The 18,946-nt window shown below is 39.0% G+C and overlaps 1 protein-coding gene across 1 annotated transcript in view; it reads right to left on the bottom strand.

Annotated features, from left to right (window-relative positions):
* Nucleotides 1-210: 210 nt before the first annotated feature.
* dusp16 (dual specificity phosphatase 16) overlaps nucleotides 211-18,946 on the bottom strand; it is a 34,621-nt gene continuing 15,885 nt past the window's right edge. The window contains exons 3-7 of the mRNA XM_072672676.1: nucleotides 13,756-13,891; nucleotides 7,233-7,396; nucleotides 6,576-6,735; nucleotides 6,163-6,286; nucleotides 211-5,927 (exon numbers count right to left, since the gene is read on the bottom strand). Of these exons, the coding sequence (XP_072528777.1) occupies nucleotides 4,784-5,927; nucleotides 6,163-6,286; nucleotides 6,576-6,735; nucleotides 7,233-7,396; nucleotides 13,756-13,891 (1,728 nt within the window). The 3' untranslated portion in view covers nucleotides 211-4,783. The remainder of the gene's footprint in view (nucleotides 5,928-6,162; nucleotides 6,287-6,575; nucleotides 6,736-7,232; nucleotides 7,397-13,755; nucleotides 13,892-18,946) is intronic.

The raw sequence follows: 18,946 nt of genomic DNA, 5'->3' as shown, positions 1-18,946 counted from the left end.
CAACATGTATAAAAAGGATGATGTGATCAAAATACTCATTTGCCTAATAATTCTGCACACAGTGTACATACTCTGCCTGTGATCAGAGGGGCTGTTCCTGAATCGGTTTAGGCTTTTTAGCTCATTGTTAGGAAGATCAAGATTGACACAATCTGATCCAAAGTCAGCTGGATGTTATCTTAAAGTGAAAAGTACAACTTTACAAATAAATGCATGTGTTAAGTACCGTTTTGGGTTTTATTCATTTGTTCAGTTGAACACAACTAAAATCATCAACATCACGGAACTTCTTCGGCATGTAAAACTGCACACCTTGGAGGGAAAAAGCACATGTTCTCAAGCATCTTCATAGGCCTTCACACAATGGTACAATCTGAAAAAGCCGATGACATACTGGATTTTGACCCCATCACATTAGCCATGCTCCTCCTCATCTACATATATGTGATGACGTAATCATTCAGTGAGGGGAAAATTATGTGAGAATTTGGACACAAGCTGGCTTTCACTTGCTGTACACATCATAAATTAACAAGTCATTAAGAAGGAGCGATCAGTGCTCAAACAACGCTCTACACGACAGCTAAAATAACCAGTCCATGCTGTGGATTCTTAGATTACAGATTTTTGTGATGAAGCATCATGGCATAACTTTCAAATGATTCATGACAGAAATGAAAAACCTTCACTTTTTTTTTTATAACAGACCCATGCTTGTTTTCACAGCTTTAGGGAAAACCTTCAAAATTAACAAGCATCTCATTTACTGTTTATGCCTTTGCTGTTTAAAGAGAAAAAAAACAAAAAACAAAAAAAAACAAGCACCAGGTAAAATTAAAGCAACAACAACAAAAGACAAGGTGCCATCCAGCCTTAACATCTGGAAGGTTCTGGCTCTGTGGTGAATATATGAGGTGGTTTCAGTGTCCTCACAACTGTGAAGCCCTGGTTAGATGGCTAGAAAGTGAACATGATGACACTGTACAGACGTCACATCGCTCAGTACTACTCAGTCTTAAAATGCTCTGACGCACAACAAAGCATTTTTCCTCTGCACATTAGTGTTTTCTACACTGTTGAAAAAGGTTATAGATTCCAACCTGAAATGCACTGCAGTAAAGCTCCTGATGCTAGCATGTAGTCACCTCAAGTCAACGCTGCTTTCACAATAAGAATTGATAATTCTAGAAGAAACCAATGGCTGAGATGTTTGAGCGTAAATCATTTTCAAAGAGACTGCCATGAACACTGTACTTGATTATTTGTTCTTTTCTTTTTTTTCTTTTTTTTTTTAAACAAAGCACCAGCAACTAAAAAAAAAAAAAAAAAAAAAAAAAATTAAAAACGACAGCACTCTCAGCACTTCCTTTTTCCACAAACATCACTCAGGGTTAGTGGGTAAGGAAGTATGCTGTCCACTAAGCGGACACTGATGAGTCTTGAAGGCCTTGCCTGTATAACCGTTATGCCCAATCGCTTCCAAATGATACCGGACTTTGCTACACGTACACCATATTGCACCTCGTAGTGTTTTGCTCTGTAATCCAGGGTTACAGGCATGGTGTATTAACATGCAGTGCAATCGAGCAGACTAGAGAACTGTTATACACTATATGTGGTTTTTCATTTCTTCAAATTTAGTTGAATTTAAGAAGTCATATTTTGGATCAGGATTACTTTCTTTATAATTCTGTTATTTTTTTTGTGTTGCAACACACCTGACTCAGTTCCTTATTAAACCATTTTATCATAATTAAACCTGACTGGTTTAATTATGATAAAAATCACATTTTTTCTTCTTTTTGTATTTTAAAGCATATCCTCCTTCAGGCCACACTCAATTACACATACCTGCAATCACATCAACCAAAACAACCACCGCCTGTCCCCAACACGCACGGCAGAATTACGCTGTGATGTGACCCGATAAGACAACGCAAAAGTGTTGACTTATTGCTAATGTGCCGACCACAGTAGTGCAATAATTGACTGTGCAAAGGAGCAGAGTCTGAGTGCAGCTACTAAAGGCATTCCTTCTCCACACTCCACAGGATGGCTCCCACCCTTTGGATTCCAGTCGAGATCCAGTTGTGCGTGTCTTTGAACAAGAGTTTCAACCTCAACACTTGCTAAACTACCCAGCCGGTTGGTAGAACGAGCCAAAGTACCTCCACCAGGCATTTCCAGCTTCCGTTCTAACTCCTGGCAACTGATTTGGGAAGAATCCAGACGTCTCACCCAGAAAACATGCAGTTTCAATCTCTGTGTTTCAAAGTAGCATGGCTGAACAATCAAAAGGGACTTGTCTTTTTCTCAAATGAAAAGATTTAAATTGTCCTGAGATTTTAATTGTCAATGAACTATGCATAAGAGTCAAAGGAAAACAAATGCTTAGAAATAAAAGATAAAAAGCCCTTAATTTGGATTTGTGAGGTACTCAATAAATGCTACCTAGACACCCCCGGCATGGCAAAGCATTAACAAAAAAGGTAACAAACATCTTCAATCCAGTTCAACTTCATTCATGCTTGGATTTCGGGCTCAGGTTTCGGTACTAGAGTCAGACAGAGATATCGGATAATTCACAATATAGATGGAAAATGGTCTATAACCGTTACTGATCCGCAGACAAAAACAAACAAACAAACAAACAAACAAACAAACAAACAAACAGGCTCAGTTAACACAAAACTAAATTAAAAACAAACTAACAAAACAAAAAAATATATATACCAACTGAAAGTGTCCATGTGTCCGCATTTTGACATTCAGTGATATGCAGCTGCATTTGGTGAAAATTCTTACCTGTAAAGTTCAGCTATTACAAAAATGTTCTTGGTCAGTATTAGAGAAGAGTCTACAAAGCACAGCTACATTGCTGGTTATAGTCCAAACCAGCCATCTACAAAGAATTTGGCCAGATAACACAAAACAAGTCCTCCCTCTAGTTACAAGTAAACTAAAAAAAAAAGAAAAAACTGTGGAGTCTGAAGTGATGCTTTGTCAAAAAATCAGATGAACACAATTTTCTCTTTTAGCCAACACTTGCTTTCTTAGTTTTATAGTAAGAGGTGCAATGCTAATGGAAGCTTGTGGCCTCATGTGGTTTCTGGTAGTACATGACACTGGTGTCTATTAGGGATGCATAAACCACACAAAAACTCCATCTTTTGCTGTTTTTGACTTAGAATCGGGTAATTGTTCTTTAAAGCATGTCATGTTTTCATGATAAATGGACAAACAGAAAAGCTCCAAACTGACTTGAAAATAAAATGATTTTACAGAGACTTCCAATGAAAATTAGGAAGAAATTTTCCTTCTCCTATACAGTTGCCATTTTGGAGAAAATTTCAAAATACAGTGTTGTAAAAATGTATTTTTCCCCTTCCCAATGTGTCACTTTTGTAATTTTTTTCAGTTTATCCAACTATTATAAGATGAAGTAAACATAATTAAACACACGATGCAGCTTTAAAAATTTCATTCCATTTATTGAAAATAAAGAATTATTCAATACCTATATTACCCATGGGAAAAATTAAGGTGGGGAAAGTAAACCTAATAACTGATAGTGCCACTCATGGCAACAACTGCAACCAAGTGTTTGCAGTTTGGTTTCGATTACAGTAAAGGATTTTCTGCCCACTCTTTTTTGCTGAATTGTTTTCATTCGGCTACATTAAATTTTTTTGAGCATAAACTGTCGGGTAATAGGTAGCCCTAAGTGTCCTGATGGCCTCACACATTAGTCTCCTTTTTGCACGGTCCCTCAGTTTGTGAGGACGCCCTGCTCTAGGCAGATTTACACATGTGCCATATTCCTTCCATTCCTTCTCATGCATTGAGCTATACTCCAGGGGATGTTTAGTGACTTGGAATTTTTTAATTGTAACCATTCTTTGATTTATACTCTTCAATAAGGATTTGAGTTGTGTGGGGTGTTCTTTTGTGTCTTCTTGGTGTATTTGTAGCCAGGAATACTGATTAACCTGTGACTGGACCTTCTAGACAGGTATTATTAATTAATACATTAATACTACATTTAGTTGAGACACATTCACTGCACTTAGTAAGACCTCTGTTGACTTAGATCACAATTTTTATGCAATTAATTATTTACAAGTATTTTTATTTAATGGTCATTACTTTGTAGAAATCTGTTTTTACATTGACATTAACAAGTTTTTTTGCCACATTATACTGACCATGATTCCATTTACAAAGCAATTTCAAGAGAAACCATCCAAGGTGGTGAATACTTTTTATAGGCACTGTATGTTTTGAGTAAATCTTTATCTTCAATAAATGGAATGATCATTTACAAGCTGAATTTTATGAATGTTCAATCATGTTATTTTTTTAATATATAAATTTAAATTAGTTAAATGATTTGAAAGAAAATGAAATATATATATACACATACACACACAATTACATGTGATGCATGCAATGCAATTGTGTTGCAGATGTACTCACGGTGTCCACAATGTTAAGCATATTGTGACGGCTAGAAACAAGAATACAGGTATCCTGACACATACATTTTGATCATACGTTCAATCTTTAGATTACAGAATGTCACATAATACCGGAAACCACATGCACAATGCTTAATGGAAGCAAAAAGCTTCCATTATTTGTCAGCTCCAATGCAACGCTAAATAAGCACTTGGGACACTAAACATGTCTTTGTTATTCACTTACATCTGGAGTAAGCAGAGTAATGCACAAGTTTGATCTTTCGCCTAAGCATCGCTGTAAGAGGGAGGTGGAAGTCCTGCTTTCAGGACACCTCAATGATCTCCATGCTCCCAGAGAAGCTGGACTGGCTACCCACTTTGACCAGCTCCTCCCTGGAGCGGCTCTCTGTCATGCCGTCGCCAAACTCCATTTGGCAGCTGCGCCGCTTTAGCTGCTTCTCAAAGCTGCTCTCCTCATGCCAGCTGCGTCGCGAGTCTCCAAGGTCTCCGCTACGCTGACGTCCCCGCCTCCTCACTGCCTCCAGCCCCTGGCTGCAGCTGTACGCTGCTGCAAAGCTACCCTGGGTGCCTCCGCTGCTGCTGCTAAAGATGGCTGAAGTGGAGTAAAAGCGAGCTGACTCAGAGGAGAGGTACCAGCCCCCTCCGCTCAGCGAGGACGAGGAGACAGCCATAGAACCAAGGAGGATGTCCGAGTGCCAACCCTTGAGCGTTCCCAGTCCACCTTTGGTCAGCTTCTGCTGCGAACATGACAGGCCCAGCAGGAAGCTGGCAGCGCTTGGGGTTTCCTCCATGCTACCACTCCTGTGCAGAAGCTGTGGGCGGGCGGCAGGTGGAGGAGGAGCAGGAGGGGGCTTAGAGATTGTGGCTTGGGGTTTGGCAGGCGGATTAGTGTTGCTTGAGTTGCCATTTGCTGGGCTGTCTGCCTGCTCCTTATCTGGACTTTGCTCCGGCGTCGACTGCTCTGAAACCTCTTGCACTGGAGAGAACTGACAGGGCTTGGCTGCGGGGTCCTTGAAGGAGGACTGTTTATAGTAGTCCGGAGTGTATCCGCCACCCTCCCGGAGGATGGCTCCAGTGCTCGGCTCCCCAAACGACTTGATGTCCAAGGAGAAGGAGCGCTTCAGGCGGGTGTTGTCCTCCAGGCCCTCGCCCAGCTGCAGGCTACACAGAGCCTGAGCCAGCAGCTGCTCCTCAGGAACCCCAGCTAGTACACAAGGAAGGGTCAAAGGCTCTAGTGGGGCCACCATAGACAAGGTCTCTGTCCTAGCTGTGCTAGGCATGTCTGGAGCATGCCCCTCTAATTCTTGGCTGTGCTCTTCAGCCAGCTCTACCTGTTTGCATTGGGCCTCGATTTTCTCTGGGCTCTTAATCTTCTTCTCAAAGTCTAATAGCTGACCAAGGAAGTTGAAGTTAGGTGAGATGGTGGGCCTCTTCTCTTTTACAAACCTAGGGAGGTAAACATGTTGTTAGCCATTTGTGTCATGGTTTCTCATTAGCAAGCCTCACAGCACAAGCTTTAATTGGTGGTGACATTCATTTTAATGAGGGGATGCCTCGGCCAGAACAGAAAGTTGGACTTCATGAGACCAGAAAACCTGTCAAAAGTGGAAACCTTTAATAGAAATGTTCACTTCTGAGATTGCCCTCAATCACAGATGGTTAGTGATGGTTATAATCATACCTGTAGGCCTCATCTAAGGACATATCCATCCTCTTCATGATATAGGCAATGGCAATAGTGGCTGATCGCGAAATTCCTGCCAAGCAGTGGACTAGAACCCTGGCATTGCAAGCCTTTGCTTTTTCTGGGGGAGAAACATGAAAGTAAGTAGGCCACAAGTTAACTGGCACACAGCAAGGCTATTCTTCCAGCTTTAAATTGAGCTTTGGAGAGTACAGTGTTGCAGAACTTTGTAAAGCTATGAAATTCCTTTCTTAATGAACACTCTGATGTAAGCACCCTGCATTTAGATTCTGGCTACAGAAAATCCAAATGAAAGAAAGGGCAAAGAAAAGCAATGTCTCCGTATTCCCATGTGAGAATAGTTAATTATTCAATACTTATTCAAAACTTGTGGTTAGACAAGACCTGACCTATGAATTCCACTGATTTGTCCAGCCAGGGCAGGATCTTTTCGCAGAAGCTGTCATTGACTGGAACACGCAGGAAGTGGGACTCCGGAATGAAATCAGGCTTGGGACAGGTGTTACTGGCATTGAGCACGTATGCAATGTCGTTCTGCTGCATAAGGTCCTGCAGTAGGGGGATTAGACAGTGATGTAGTTTTGTGAGCCTTCAGTCATTACACTTTGTATTTACAGATTCACATCCTCATTTAAAATAAAAACAAAAATAAAACATTTCCAGTAATTGCTAACACCTAGCTGAAAGTCCCTACTAAAGGCTATAGGCATCAGCTAATTTAAGGCTTAGTAACTGCTTTCAAACTAATGCAAGGAATTAAGTTGATGCAAATGAGGAACTGACATGTTGCTCACATATGAACCATAGCAGCCTTGAGGACTTGAAAACCTGGCCGTAAAGCTTGTAACAGCCTGTGGCCTACAGTTGTCTGCATAATAATAATTGCATAATAAAAAAGTCTTATAAGCAAGTTGTAGACATTATGAATATTTGAATATGAATAAGTACCTGAATAACTACCTCAACCTACAGGATTGCGACAGGAAATTGTTTTGCAATATAGCTATGTCCTGATACATCTGCTAAGAAAAATGAGATAAACACACCTTGTTAAGCACGTCCCTCTGGCAGCCCAGGTACAGGTGGGGAAGAATGCGAGTGGGGCCACTGCTGTTGATAGGAAGGCAGGGCTGTGAGATACAGGATGGAACCAGCATGGACTTGCCCTCACAGAGGCCCGGAAACAGATGTGAGAACTCTGCAAACCCACCTGGAACAAACAAAGAATGAGACTTATGATTACTACACAAATCAGAGCAAATTTGGGTCCCTGTTTTACTGTTTGTTGGAGCCATGTTGTGGTAGTATAGAAAACTAATATTTACTAATAATACTAATAACAGCAATTTGACAGACAATTAATTGCTCTAACAACTTCATTTAAATGAACCAGGAACCAGCACAGGTTTGTAACTCTTAAAAAAGTTACTGCACATGATGAGCTCTAAAAAGAGGAATGTTTGTATGTGTAAAATACAAGACACATTTGGTATTTCAGACAATTATGAGTGTTTATTTTTTTTGCCATAGTATTATTTGGTATCAGCCATTGTGATACTACACAAAATTTTGGTATTGTGACATCCATAGTAAAATTACATTGTCTATATTTGCACAAAGCCTATCTTGAGAATAGGTTTTATGACATATTACTTATATTATTATAAGTCTTTATCTCAATTTTGTTAATTAATCAGTGCCATTTCTGTTTGATCATGTTTTTATGCTTTGTGTCACTGTTTATCATATCTTGTAGACAGTGTTTTTTCATATGCCTTTCTACACCTATGTATATTGGTAATGTTACTTCAAAAATATATAGAAATTTAATTACTTTTATTTTTTAAATGAATCAGCAGTTATTTAACAATTCTTAGTGAAGCATTTTGGAAAATGCTTAAATGCTTTGTTATTGTTCAGTTCAGTACATTTTTATTGTTTGGCCTTTAAATGACAGGATTAATCATCTAAGATGTTTCAGCCAATAAAGGAATCTACATAATTCCCTGTATCTCAAATGGCAACGTCACAGGATAAGGAGATAGCTTTCATAACTTTCAATGGAAGTCAATGGCTGTGACAGAAATGCATCTCTGCTCCCTAATTAGTATTGCACTATATTAAACATTAAACAACCACATTGAGCATTTGTGACTGGCACATATGGAATTTGGCTTCTGCATGTATCCCATTCGTAAAATGAACACACACATACACACCAGTGAAACACACATTGGACAGTGAGCACATGTGCACGAGTGGTGGGCAGCCATTGCTACAGCACCTGGGGAGCAGAAAAGGTGAAGGGCCTTGCTCAAGGGCCTAACAGTGGCAGCTTGCCGAGCCAGGGTATCGAACCCACAACCCTGTCATCAACAGCCCGAAGCTGAGCCACCACTGCCCCTTAATAGGGAGAGACTATTTTTACAAAGTAGTAATAGAAATACAAATTAATTCAGACACTTCCTCATCATCACAGGTTGCATAAACAAACACCAGAGTGGCAGAGCAGTGTTTAAACTCCATACAAAGACAAACTAAATTCTGAATTAAAGTTAGTAAAGCATTGCACTGTTCATGGGATAATATTTCACCGTTATGTTGTTAAGATACATAATCCTACCATGGGACTACACAGGAAAATAGGATCCTTTTCGTTCTATTGTCTGTTGCTTAGTAACAAGTGACTTGCAAAGCATTTTGGTCCACATTCAGCTCATGTTTACTGGGTTTAATGTTTACTATAATTTGTGTGCACTGTGGGAGATTATAGTGACCTGAAAATCATGATTCTGACACTGACAAATGGCCAACATACTCATCAGTGCCCTAAAATGTAAATAGGGATCCATTTCGGTCATTTTGAAGCATTTCTATTAGCCCATTTATCATGAAATGTATGTAGAAATGTAAAGAACTACCAGATTCACATTATATCAAAAGGTGAAAAAAAGGGTTTTGCGTGACAGCGACATGTAAGTGCATTTGTGTGTGTACCCTATAAGCTGACATACAATACTCCACCACCTGTGGGTGCCTGACAACCCACCTTGCTGTATCTCATGTTTCCTGGCCAGTTGCTCATATATATGGATACGTTCTTTGGCATTTTGCCATGCAATTTTTCTTCCTTAATATGAGAACTGTTTAGATTTTGATGATGTTGAAAAATAAATCTGTTTGTGGCTCATCAAATGCTTTGGATAAAAATATATCCAGTGGCAGAGGTCTGGCTTAATTTTGTCCTGCCTTCAGTAACCTTGTCTTTCACCTACTGCAGAGTCATCAGAGCAAATGCCACTGTTTTGACAGCGCTGTTGCCATAGCAACCAGTGCTCATTGTCAACAGTGAAGGCATTAAAACAGCAGTGACGCAGTAGTCGAGGCTCCTTTGACTGAACCGCTCTCCAAAACTGGCTGCTGATCACTCAGCTTTGCTATAAAACAGGGCACAGAATATGACATGAAAAGACAAAAGGCATTTAACACATAGTCCTAGATTTTATTTGACTTTCAAAGGGAGAGTGGTACACAGTGTTTTTTGGATTTTTTGGATAATTGAAGAGTTAATACTTAACTACAAGCAACCCACAAAAATCTGCTAAAAATGAAAAGTTTTTCAGTTCCTGCTGCTTATGAATAACTCAACAACTAATCAATAATGCCACAATGTCTTACTAGTGTCCTCCCAGCCAAGGGTGGTTATTCCCATTTATATTTATATATATATACATATATATATATATATATATATATATATATATATATATATATATATATATATATACGTACATACAGTGCCTTGCAAAAGTAATTTTTTTTTTTACATTTTGTCATATTTCAGGCTTAAAACATAATTATATGAAATTGTAATTTTTTGTGAAAAATCAACAAGTGGGACACAATCATGAAGTGGAACGAAATTTATTGGATATTTTTAACTTTTTTAAGAAATAAAAAACTGAAAAGTGGGCTGTGCAATATTATTTGGCCCCCTTGCGTTAATACTTTGTAGCGCCACCTTTTGCTGCGATTATAGCTGCAAGTTGCTTGGGGGTATGTCTCTATCAGTTTTGCACATCGACTGAAATTTTTGCCCATTCTTCCTTGCAAAACAGCTCGAGCTCAGTGACGTTGGATGGAGAGCGTTTGTGAACAGCAGTTTTCAGCTCTTTCCACAGATTCTCGATTGGATTCGATCTGGACTTTAACTTGGCCATTCTAACACCTGGATACGTTTATTTGTGAACCATTCCATTGTAGATTTTGCTTTATGTTTTGGATCACTGTCTTGTTGGAAGATAAATCTCCGTCCCAGTCTCAGGTCTTTTGCAGACTCCAACAGGTTTTCTTCCAGAATTGTCCTGCATTTGGCTCCATCCATCTTCCCATCAATTTTAACCATGTTCCCTGTCCTTGCTGAAGAAAAGCAGGCACCAAACCATGATGCTGCCACCACGTTTGACAGTGGGGATGGTGTGTTCAGGGTGATGAGCTGTGTTGCTTTTACGCCAAACATAACGTTTTGCATTGTGGCCAAAAAGGTGATTTTGGTTTCATCTGACCAGAGCACCTTCTTCCACATGTTTGGTGTGACTCCCAGGTGGCTTGTGGCAAACTTTAAAGTAGACCTTTAATAGAAATCTCTGAGAAATGGCTTTTCTCTTGCCACTCTTCCATAAAGCCCAGATTTGTGCAGTGTACAACTGATTGTTGTCCTATGGACAGAGTCTCTCACCTCAGCTGTAGATCTCTGCAGTTCATCCAGAGTGATCATGGGCCTCTTGGCTGCATCTCTGATCAGTCTTTTCCTTGTTTGAGCTAAAAGTTTAGAGGGACGGCTGGGTCTTGGTAGATTTGCTGTGGTCTGATACTCCTTCCATTTCAATATGATTGCTTGCACAGTGCTCCTTGAGATGTTTAAAGCTTGGGAAATCTTTTTGTATCCAAATCCGGCTTTAAACTTCTCCACAACAGTATCTCGGACCTGCCTGGTGTGTTTCTTGGTCTTCATAATGCTCTCTGCGCTTTAAACAGAACTCTAAGTCTATCACAGAGCAGGTGCATTTATACGGAGACTTGATTACACACAGGTGGATTCTATTTATCATCAGTCATTTAGGTCAACATTGGATAATTCAGAGATCCTCACTGAACTTCTGAAGTGAGTTTGCTGCACTGAAAGTAAAGGGGCCGAATAATATTGCACGCCCCACTTTTCATTTTTTTATTTCTAAAAAAAAGTTTAAAATATCCAATAAATTTCGTTCCACTACTTGAGTGTGTCCCACTTTCTTCACACAAAAAATTACAATTTCATATATTGAAGCCTGTATTCATACATATATATACATATGCGTGCCAATATAGATATTTAAATCAACTTCAAAAGATGACTGACTTTTTGTTTTGAACAGAAATGTATTAAAAACAGTAACCCTGTCTTTGTAGGTTTACTTTAAATCTGATGGATACAAAAATTGCCCAGGAGTCCTTGTGAAGCATGTGTGCACCAGGATGAATTACCCAGCAATAAATTTCATAATGTGCTTTTTTGTTGCCTAACGATATTACGGCATGTGAGAAACAGATTATGTTGAGGTTATAAAAGGTTCTGGAAGTCGGTTTCATTTCCTTTTGATTAAATTGCCCAGCCCATATATAAGTAAACAATTAACAGTGATGTGCTAAAAGGGATGTGCTGATCTGTTTGATAGGCTATTTTAGGCCTTTATTATTTAAAGAATATCCAATGTTCTCTTGGCTTATTTTGCGTATTTAGCATTTTTACGTAAATTAGGATATTGCTGTTGCCTATTACAGTTTAATGATTGTGCAATGCATAGCCTTATTGCTTTTTTTGCGTTTTTGCACTTAACATAAAAATGTTCATTTGTTCAGAAAGTATTTTATATTCCTAAACCTTGTTAAATTATATTAAAGTATAGGAAAGTAATTGAGACATCATTCTTATAACCTCATTCTTGTTTTAATCATTTGGAGTTCCATTCTTAAGAAACAGCTTTCTTAAATAAAAGGCCTATGCTTCTTCCATGTTGCACTGTTCATTAACATCATTCTGAACAGATTTCGGTCATTACAACTCGGAATTGTAGTAAAAAATCAGGATCAGACAGAATGTGCACAGGCTCGGGTAGGGTATTTTTTGGGCTCTACAGTCTCTACTGCCCAGGGTGGTTGCCATTTCTACTGTTTAATCTCTTCTCCTACATATCCCCAAATGCCTCACTGATGATACTGCATTTACTTAATATGCATGTAAAAGGTCAATCTGTGAACACTTTGGCATAAGTCTTAGTGGTAGAAATAGCATAGTGGCTAACAGTGTTTTTTGCGTGGCAGGCTCATTTACCCAATAAACAACAGTACTTGGGAAAGAGTTCTAATGCTACATCCTTCCACCTCTGTAAAAGGATTAGACATAATGGATTAGTGTGTGCTAAATGCCATTAATGAAGTTTGTAAGAATATTTCTTAATGTAGTCAATCCATGTGTGTTTTAAGACGTTTGACAGATCCTGTGTATGATGTTTCTGTGGACCTTCTATTTAATAATATTTACTGTTAAAAGTGTTTAGACTTATTCTTCATCTACTGTGGCCATTTTGCCACTTTTTGTCACTGCTTGAGAAACTTTTACAATATGATGTCTAAAACTGGGCTTATTTTCATATCCTCTATAGTCAACTATAGTCACTTTCCTCTTTTTTTTCTTTTTTCCCTCTTTTTTCTTTTTTTTTTATGCTGTTTTGGCATTCTGTTGTTTAGCCAAGCTTAAAACGGTGTCCCTTTAACACATGTTCACACACACACATACAGTTATGCAATGATGATGTAATGGCAAACCATTGGCTCTACATATAAAAAATTTTCACTTGTTAACTTGAAAATTTTAAATTTTCATCTTGGTTGGCTTGACTTCAAAAAAGACATTCAGAGTTTGTTCCTAGAATAGCCAACTGTGTTTGTGTAGAGAGAGAGAGAGAGAAAGAGAGAGAACATTACACTATGACTTTTGACAGCAAAAAATACTGGTTACTTAGTAACAGAGGGGTTATATTGGGTTTGCTAAATAATTCAAAAATAAAACACTTGGCCAAAGTGGCTAGACAATTTCTGACTTTTCTATCATAAGCATTTGCTGTATCTTCTGGCTGAAGAAGGAAATAGAACATTGGCTGTAGTAGTGATTTCACTGTATGTCAATGTGTTCACTTGGACATTTCCAAACCTCTCCTTTAGAAAGCATGGTATTATTTGTAGTTGTCTTACATTATTTGTAACTGACATTTCTAGCTCCTGGGTTTTCCCCGACAGTCAGGAAATGGAATTCATGCTTCGAGCAACCTTTAAAGGACATACTTTACACATGCATTTTACAAGTGCAAACTTAGAAATACAAAGCCCTCTAGCAGAAATATTCTCCCTATTACAGGTCACTGGAGCATCAACACAATTTTAAAGGTGTTATTTTAAGGTAAAAATGCTGATTTATAGCTTATGTGACAAACATGCATGTGCTGTCATAGTAAAGGGGGCAAATCAAACCTGAGAGCAGGTGGACGGAGGGAAAACACCTCTCTAGTTTAGCCAATAAAACGCTGAGGAAGGCCTCTGACGACAGAGAGGAGAGGTCAGATGAACTTTGGTCATACACCACCACTTCCTGACCTTGCAGTTCCAACTGAAACACACACACACACACACACACACACACACACACACACAATCAAAAACAGTCACAGAAACAGGAGAAATTCGAAAAAAAAAGTCTTACAAAAAGTCTTAAAAAGTTACAAAATGAAAAGGACCATGTAACAGGATTAATATAAGATATATAAGATTATGATATGGATAGTGTGGACTTAAACTGTTTACACAAAGTCACTTATTTTCTGAGATGGTTATCATACCATGAAAATCTCACTGTTACAACTCCCCTGTGGCTTTTTAAATCTTGTAATTGCATGTGCATTATGAAAACTACTTATGAATGCCACCACTAATATTATAACAGCTGCAGCAATCTGCCAGAGTGCTATGAAAATTGGAAAATGTCCTTCCTCTATATTCGCTCTCATGTCCACATTAAGAACTCTGGGTTCAAGGCCCTATTCGGATTGAAATGGTTTACCAGGAGGACTTTGTAATAAGATAAAAATAAGATAAAAAAACATATCTGGGCAGCAATAAAATTACCACAGTCCGAGCATAATTACTACCTGAATTGGACATTGGCTGTGTATATGAACATTGTCACATGTTCAAATACACAGCATTTTCATCCAAAAATTAGATGGCAATGTTGTAAAGCATGTATCTACTGATACTAATAGGATTCTATTATCACTGTAAATCCTTAAATTAAATGGCTATATTTATACTTATATATATATTATTACAGCACTATTTATACACTAAAAAACAGCTGTTCGCAGGTTATCAGCCTGCTCTTCATGTCACCACAACACATCAAGCAGAACATTTTTAATCCATTGCTAGCCGCCCAGGTGTGTCATTGACTGCTTTATTCAACTCTGACAAAAGCAAACAACAACAAAATACTTCGCAGAGACCACACACAACTCTCCAGGCTCAATTAGTGAACTCACTGTGGACTAAGCACACTTACAAATATTCACGCATGTGTCACATGAGTACTTTCTAGAATATTTATAGAAAGTACGGATTATGCACTCCAGCCACTCAAATCATAACATTAGTGCAGTAAAAAACACTGATTATCTTCATCCACAGTAGCATCTGTCATGGGGTGGGTCCTATTATGCAGCAAGTGAACAGTCGTTCTTGAAGGTAAATGTGCTGAGGCAGAAAAAATTAGCAAGCATAAGGATTCCCTTTAAGGAGTCCCTTTGACAAGGGTTGAACTGTGACAGTTAGACAACTGGGTGAGATCTCCAAAACATCTTGTGGGACATTCCTGGTATGCCGTGGTCAGTAGCAAGAAAGTACAGTATGTTCCAAGAAAGGACAACCAGTGAACTGACAACACAGTCATGGGCACCTAAGGCTCATTGATGCAATCCATGGAGGTCCCACCTCACAACTTACTGGGCTTAAATGAACCTACTGCTGACGTCTTGGTGCCAGATTACACAAGACACCTTCAGGGGTTATGTGGAGTCCATGCCTCAAATGGTCAGCTTTGTTGTGGCAGCACAAGCGGGCCGAACCCAAAATTAGGAGGGGGGTGTGTATACATATTTAGCAAAAACACATAGGCCTCAGAAAACACCCACACTTAATCAGAGCAGATCAGATGTCATAAGCATAAGATGACCTACTTCTAGGTTAGATTTAACCACTCAGACAGCATGTATTCTCAGCTAGGCTTTACATCTCCAATCAGTTCAAAACAGTTCTAGAAATGTGAAGCTCTAATGCTCCAAAGTCCCTCCACTACCTGTGAAAGTCTGTGGACAGTCAAAGTAGCATTAACAAAGCCCAGCCAGCTGAGATATACGGCATTGGGTTTCTCTAGCTTTACACACATTCAGACTGCTCTCTGCCCTGTGGCACGCTGCCACGTCTAGACAACGTAATGGAAATTATTGATTTATGAGCGGCTGGTTTCTGGTGTAGGCTTCAGGTGGAGCTCTGCCAGCTTAGTCCTACAGGAGCAAATCTGACCCACATAACTAAAGCTGATGTCCACACCTACAACATAGTTTAGTACAGGAGTGCGAACAAACTAAAACCTGTCAGGTTCTGCAAGCATTACCAACATGTTTATTTTGCCTGATCATATTGCAGTTCACTGATCATAATTAGTTTCCAACCCTGGTCTTGTAGTGGTCCTGCATTGCCCATTGTACTGTTCTCCCTGGTCTAGCAAACTTTCTTCAACACGGGAACCCAGTAACTCCTTTACCCTTAAAAGAATGTGTTAGTGTTTATTATTGCTTAGTTATGCTACTTAAAATCTAGTAGAATTAACTAATAACACGGACAGTTACATAACAGATTTTATTTACATTTGACTTGTATTCTGTATTCACAAGTTTGAGTCTGCACAATTTTTTCCATTTGTTTTTGTGTAAACTGTGACAAAAACACTGTACATATAACTTTATACCATTATAACTTTCCTACAAACATAATGTGATATTGATTAGTTTATTTTTCATAATTACACTTAATTGCATTTGATGAACTGGCTCAATGTTTTACCATTTAAAAAGAGGAACCAGTCACTTGGCTCCTGATGTCACGCATTCCAGTTCCTTCACTCAGCTCACAGGCTGTTTCACTCACAGGCTCTATTTCCCATAATGCATAACCCAATCATGTGATGCCAGCCATCAAACCGAACACAATTACCCCTCCTCAGTTTTCTTTGTCAATACCAGGCAATTCAGTTAGTTATGACCGTCTCTTGTCAGTTTCGACCCTTACATGTTTATTGAACTGCCCTCTATGCCTTATCCCATGTTTCGAGTAATGGTTCTACTGTGTATGATCTGGACTGGACTACTTCTTTTTTGGACTGTCCCACTTATGATAAACCTTATGGTTTAAGTGGCATAGCCATCAAAGCATTAGCACTATCGTCAGGGTATCATGGGTTCTATCCCTAGTGATGACAGAGCAACATAGCAGTCTAAGCAGTGTGAGTGTCTATTTGCTGATGTAATGCTATTTAGTACTGGCATTTAGCATTCTCCTTAAAGCACACAGAACTGTCCAATGACATTGTGCTAGCAGCAGTTTGAAAGAATGGGGTATAGTATAGTGTAGTTGGGCAACGTTGTCTCCTTGATTGTCTCGTTGATTCAAGGTGTGGGTGTGTGTGTACTCACTGCCCCTAGTTCACTAGTGTGTGTGAGTGTGTGTTCACTACCACAGATGGGTTAAATGTGGAGGACACATTTCGCTGTGCAGTGTACACTGTACAGTGACAAATACGTGCACCTTTACCTTTACCTTTACCTTTTATGTGTCAGACTTGGGTTTGATCTATATAACATGATATACTGGAGCACCAACCTATGTATTGTCACTGTCAAATGCAAAACATGTATCTGGTGACTTTACAGGAGAAGGAAAAATGGTCTTAACTTTGAATGGAGGTTAATGTAAAATACGATTTTCTATCCAAAATTATTTACACAGTGTACAGAGCAGCTACATGGTTCAAAAAGTGGAAGGGGGGAGTAAAAACAGGCAAAAATTGGAGATGCATGTTTTTCATTGGATAGCAGCAATATACATTATCTAAATGTATATACACAGCACTTAACATTAAAATACTGATGAGTCCTCTTATGAACATATTATGTTATAACTGAGATGACATTAGAAAAATGATTTCTCAAGCGTCAGGGTCTTATTACTGCCATACTGTCAGCAAGGCATAAGGGTCAGTCTCCCCATCACTCTCTCTGCACAAAATCTCTCCCACTCTTATCTCTCTCTCTCTCTCTCTCTCTTCTCACGCATTCCACAAAACAGCACAGTTCTGGCTCTGATGTCATCCATGTTGAGCAACTCTGCAGTGCTCTGTGTATCTGACCGGGAGAGCAGGACGTCTTCTGGCCTAGATAAGCGAGCACTGGCCAGGTGCCAAAAATACGGCTGAAATAAAGTCAAAACTCCCTGCCCCATCCTCTCACTGTGCAAGAACGAAAGAATGAAAGAAAGAAAGAAAGAAAGAAAGACAGACAGAGCTAAAATGACTATTCAATGACACTTGTCAAAATTCTGTTTACTTACTAAAACACACTAAAACATTTAACATTTGTCTGCAAGTAAATTACCTCTGTTCTGATTAACTGCCCTGTATTATTTTTTTAGAAACATTATACAGCTATCAGATGTCTGGATCCAGTGGCATATTTCTCAAATATTCAGCACTAATAACTCCGTTACAGACTTTAGCAACAACACTCCGCATCACTTCATCGCAAATGGACGGTCATATTCAAAGCTGAATTTCTGTCAATGTTCAATGCAAGTACTTGCTTCCAGGAACATTCTTAAAAAAGAGAATCTTCAAGGGTTCTTTAGGGGGGGACAGAGACAGATAGCACTGGGATGAGGTCACTCAGAAACCTGTTGCTAGGCCTCACAATGGCCCTTGTGAGAGGGGATGGCTTATTTAACTCCCATGTTCGCCTCAAACAAACTCCAACACCCCATTCTTGTCTGTGGTAAGGTCAGAGATACTAGGCCTCATTTATCAAGCATGATGTAAAAAACTGAAAATGTGAATGTATGAAATAAGAATTTAGAAAGGGGGACAGACTTGTATGATAATGCATTTCAACCCAGGTCTACAATTTATTTTGCTTAAATACTTGAAATGCATGACTTAGGTCAGTGCTACTAATAAGAAAGGAGTTACTGAACGTACAGTGCAGCACAGTTCCTCTTTATATTGGCCTTGAGTTTTATGTTTCATCACCCGGAGAAGAGGTGATGAACATACTCTCAGCTTTACAACTGACTATGTCTATAACTATGATCTTAAACAAATCTAGTCAGTGGCAACAGTGTTTTTGTGTAAACAATATCCCACAAACTCCAGAGGTAAAAATCTTTACTGGTCTGACATTCCAAAGATGACGATACCACTTCTTCAGCTTGTTCAAAAGTAGACTAATGTACACATGCTAATGTACATCATAGCACATTTACCCCACTACAAACAGTTTCTTCACCTCAGTAGTCCATATCAGTTCAGATATATAATTTTAAATGAGGTACCAGCATACACATC

The sequence above is a fragment of the Salminus brasiliensis genome, chromosome 2 (genome assembly GCF_030463535.1).
Source record: "Salminus brasiliensis chromosome 2, fSalBra1.hap2, whole genome shotgun sequence".
Taxonomy (NCBI): Eukaryota; Metazoa; Chordata; class Actinopteri; order Characiformes; family Bryconidae; genus Salminus; species Salminus brasiliensis.
Note: the sequence above shows the minus strand (reverse complement) of the source record. Positions and strands in the feature narration are given on the sequence as shown.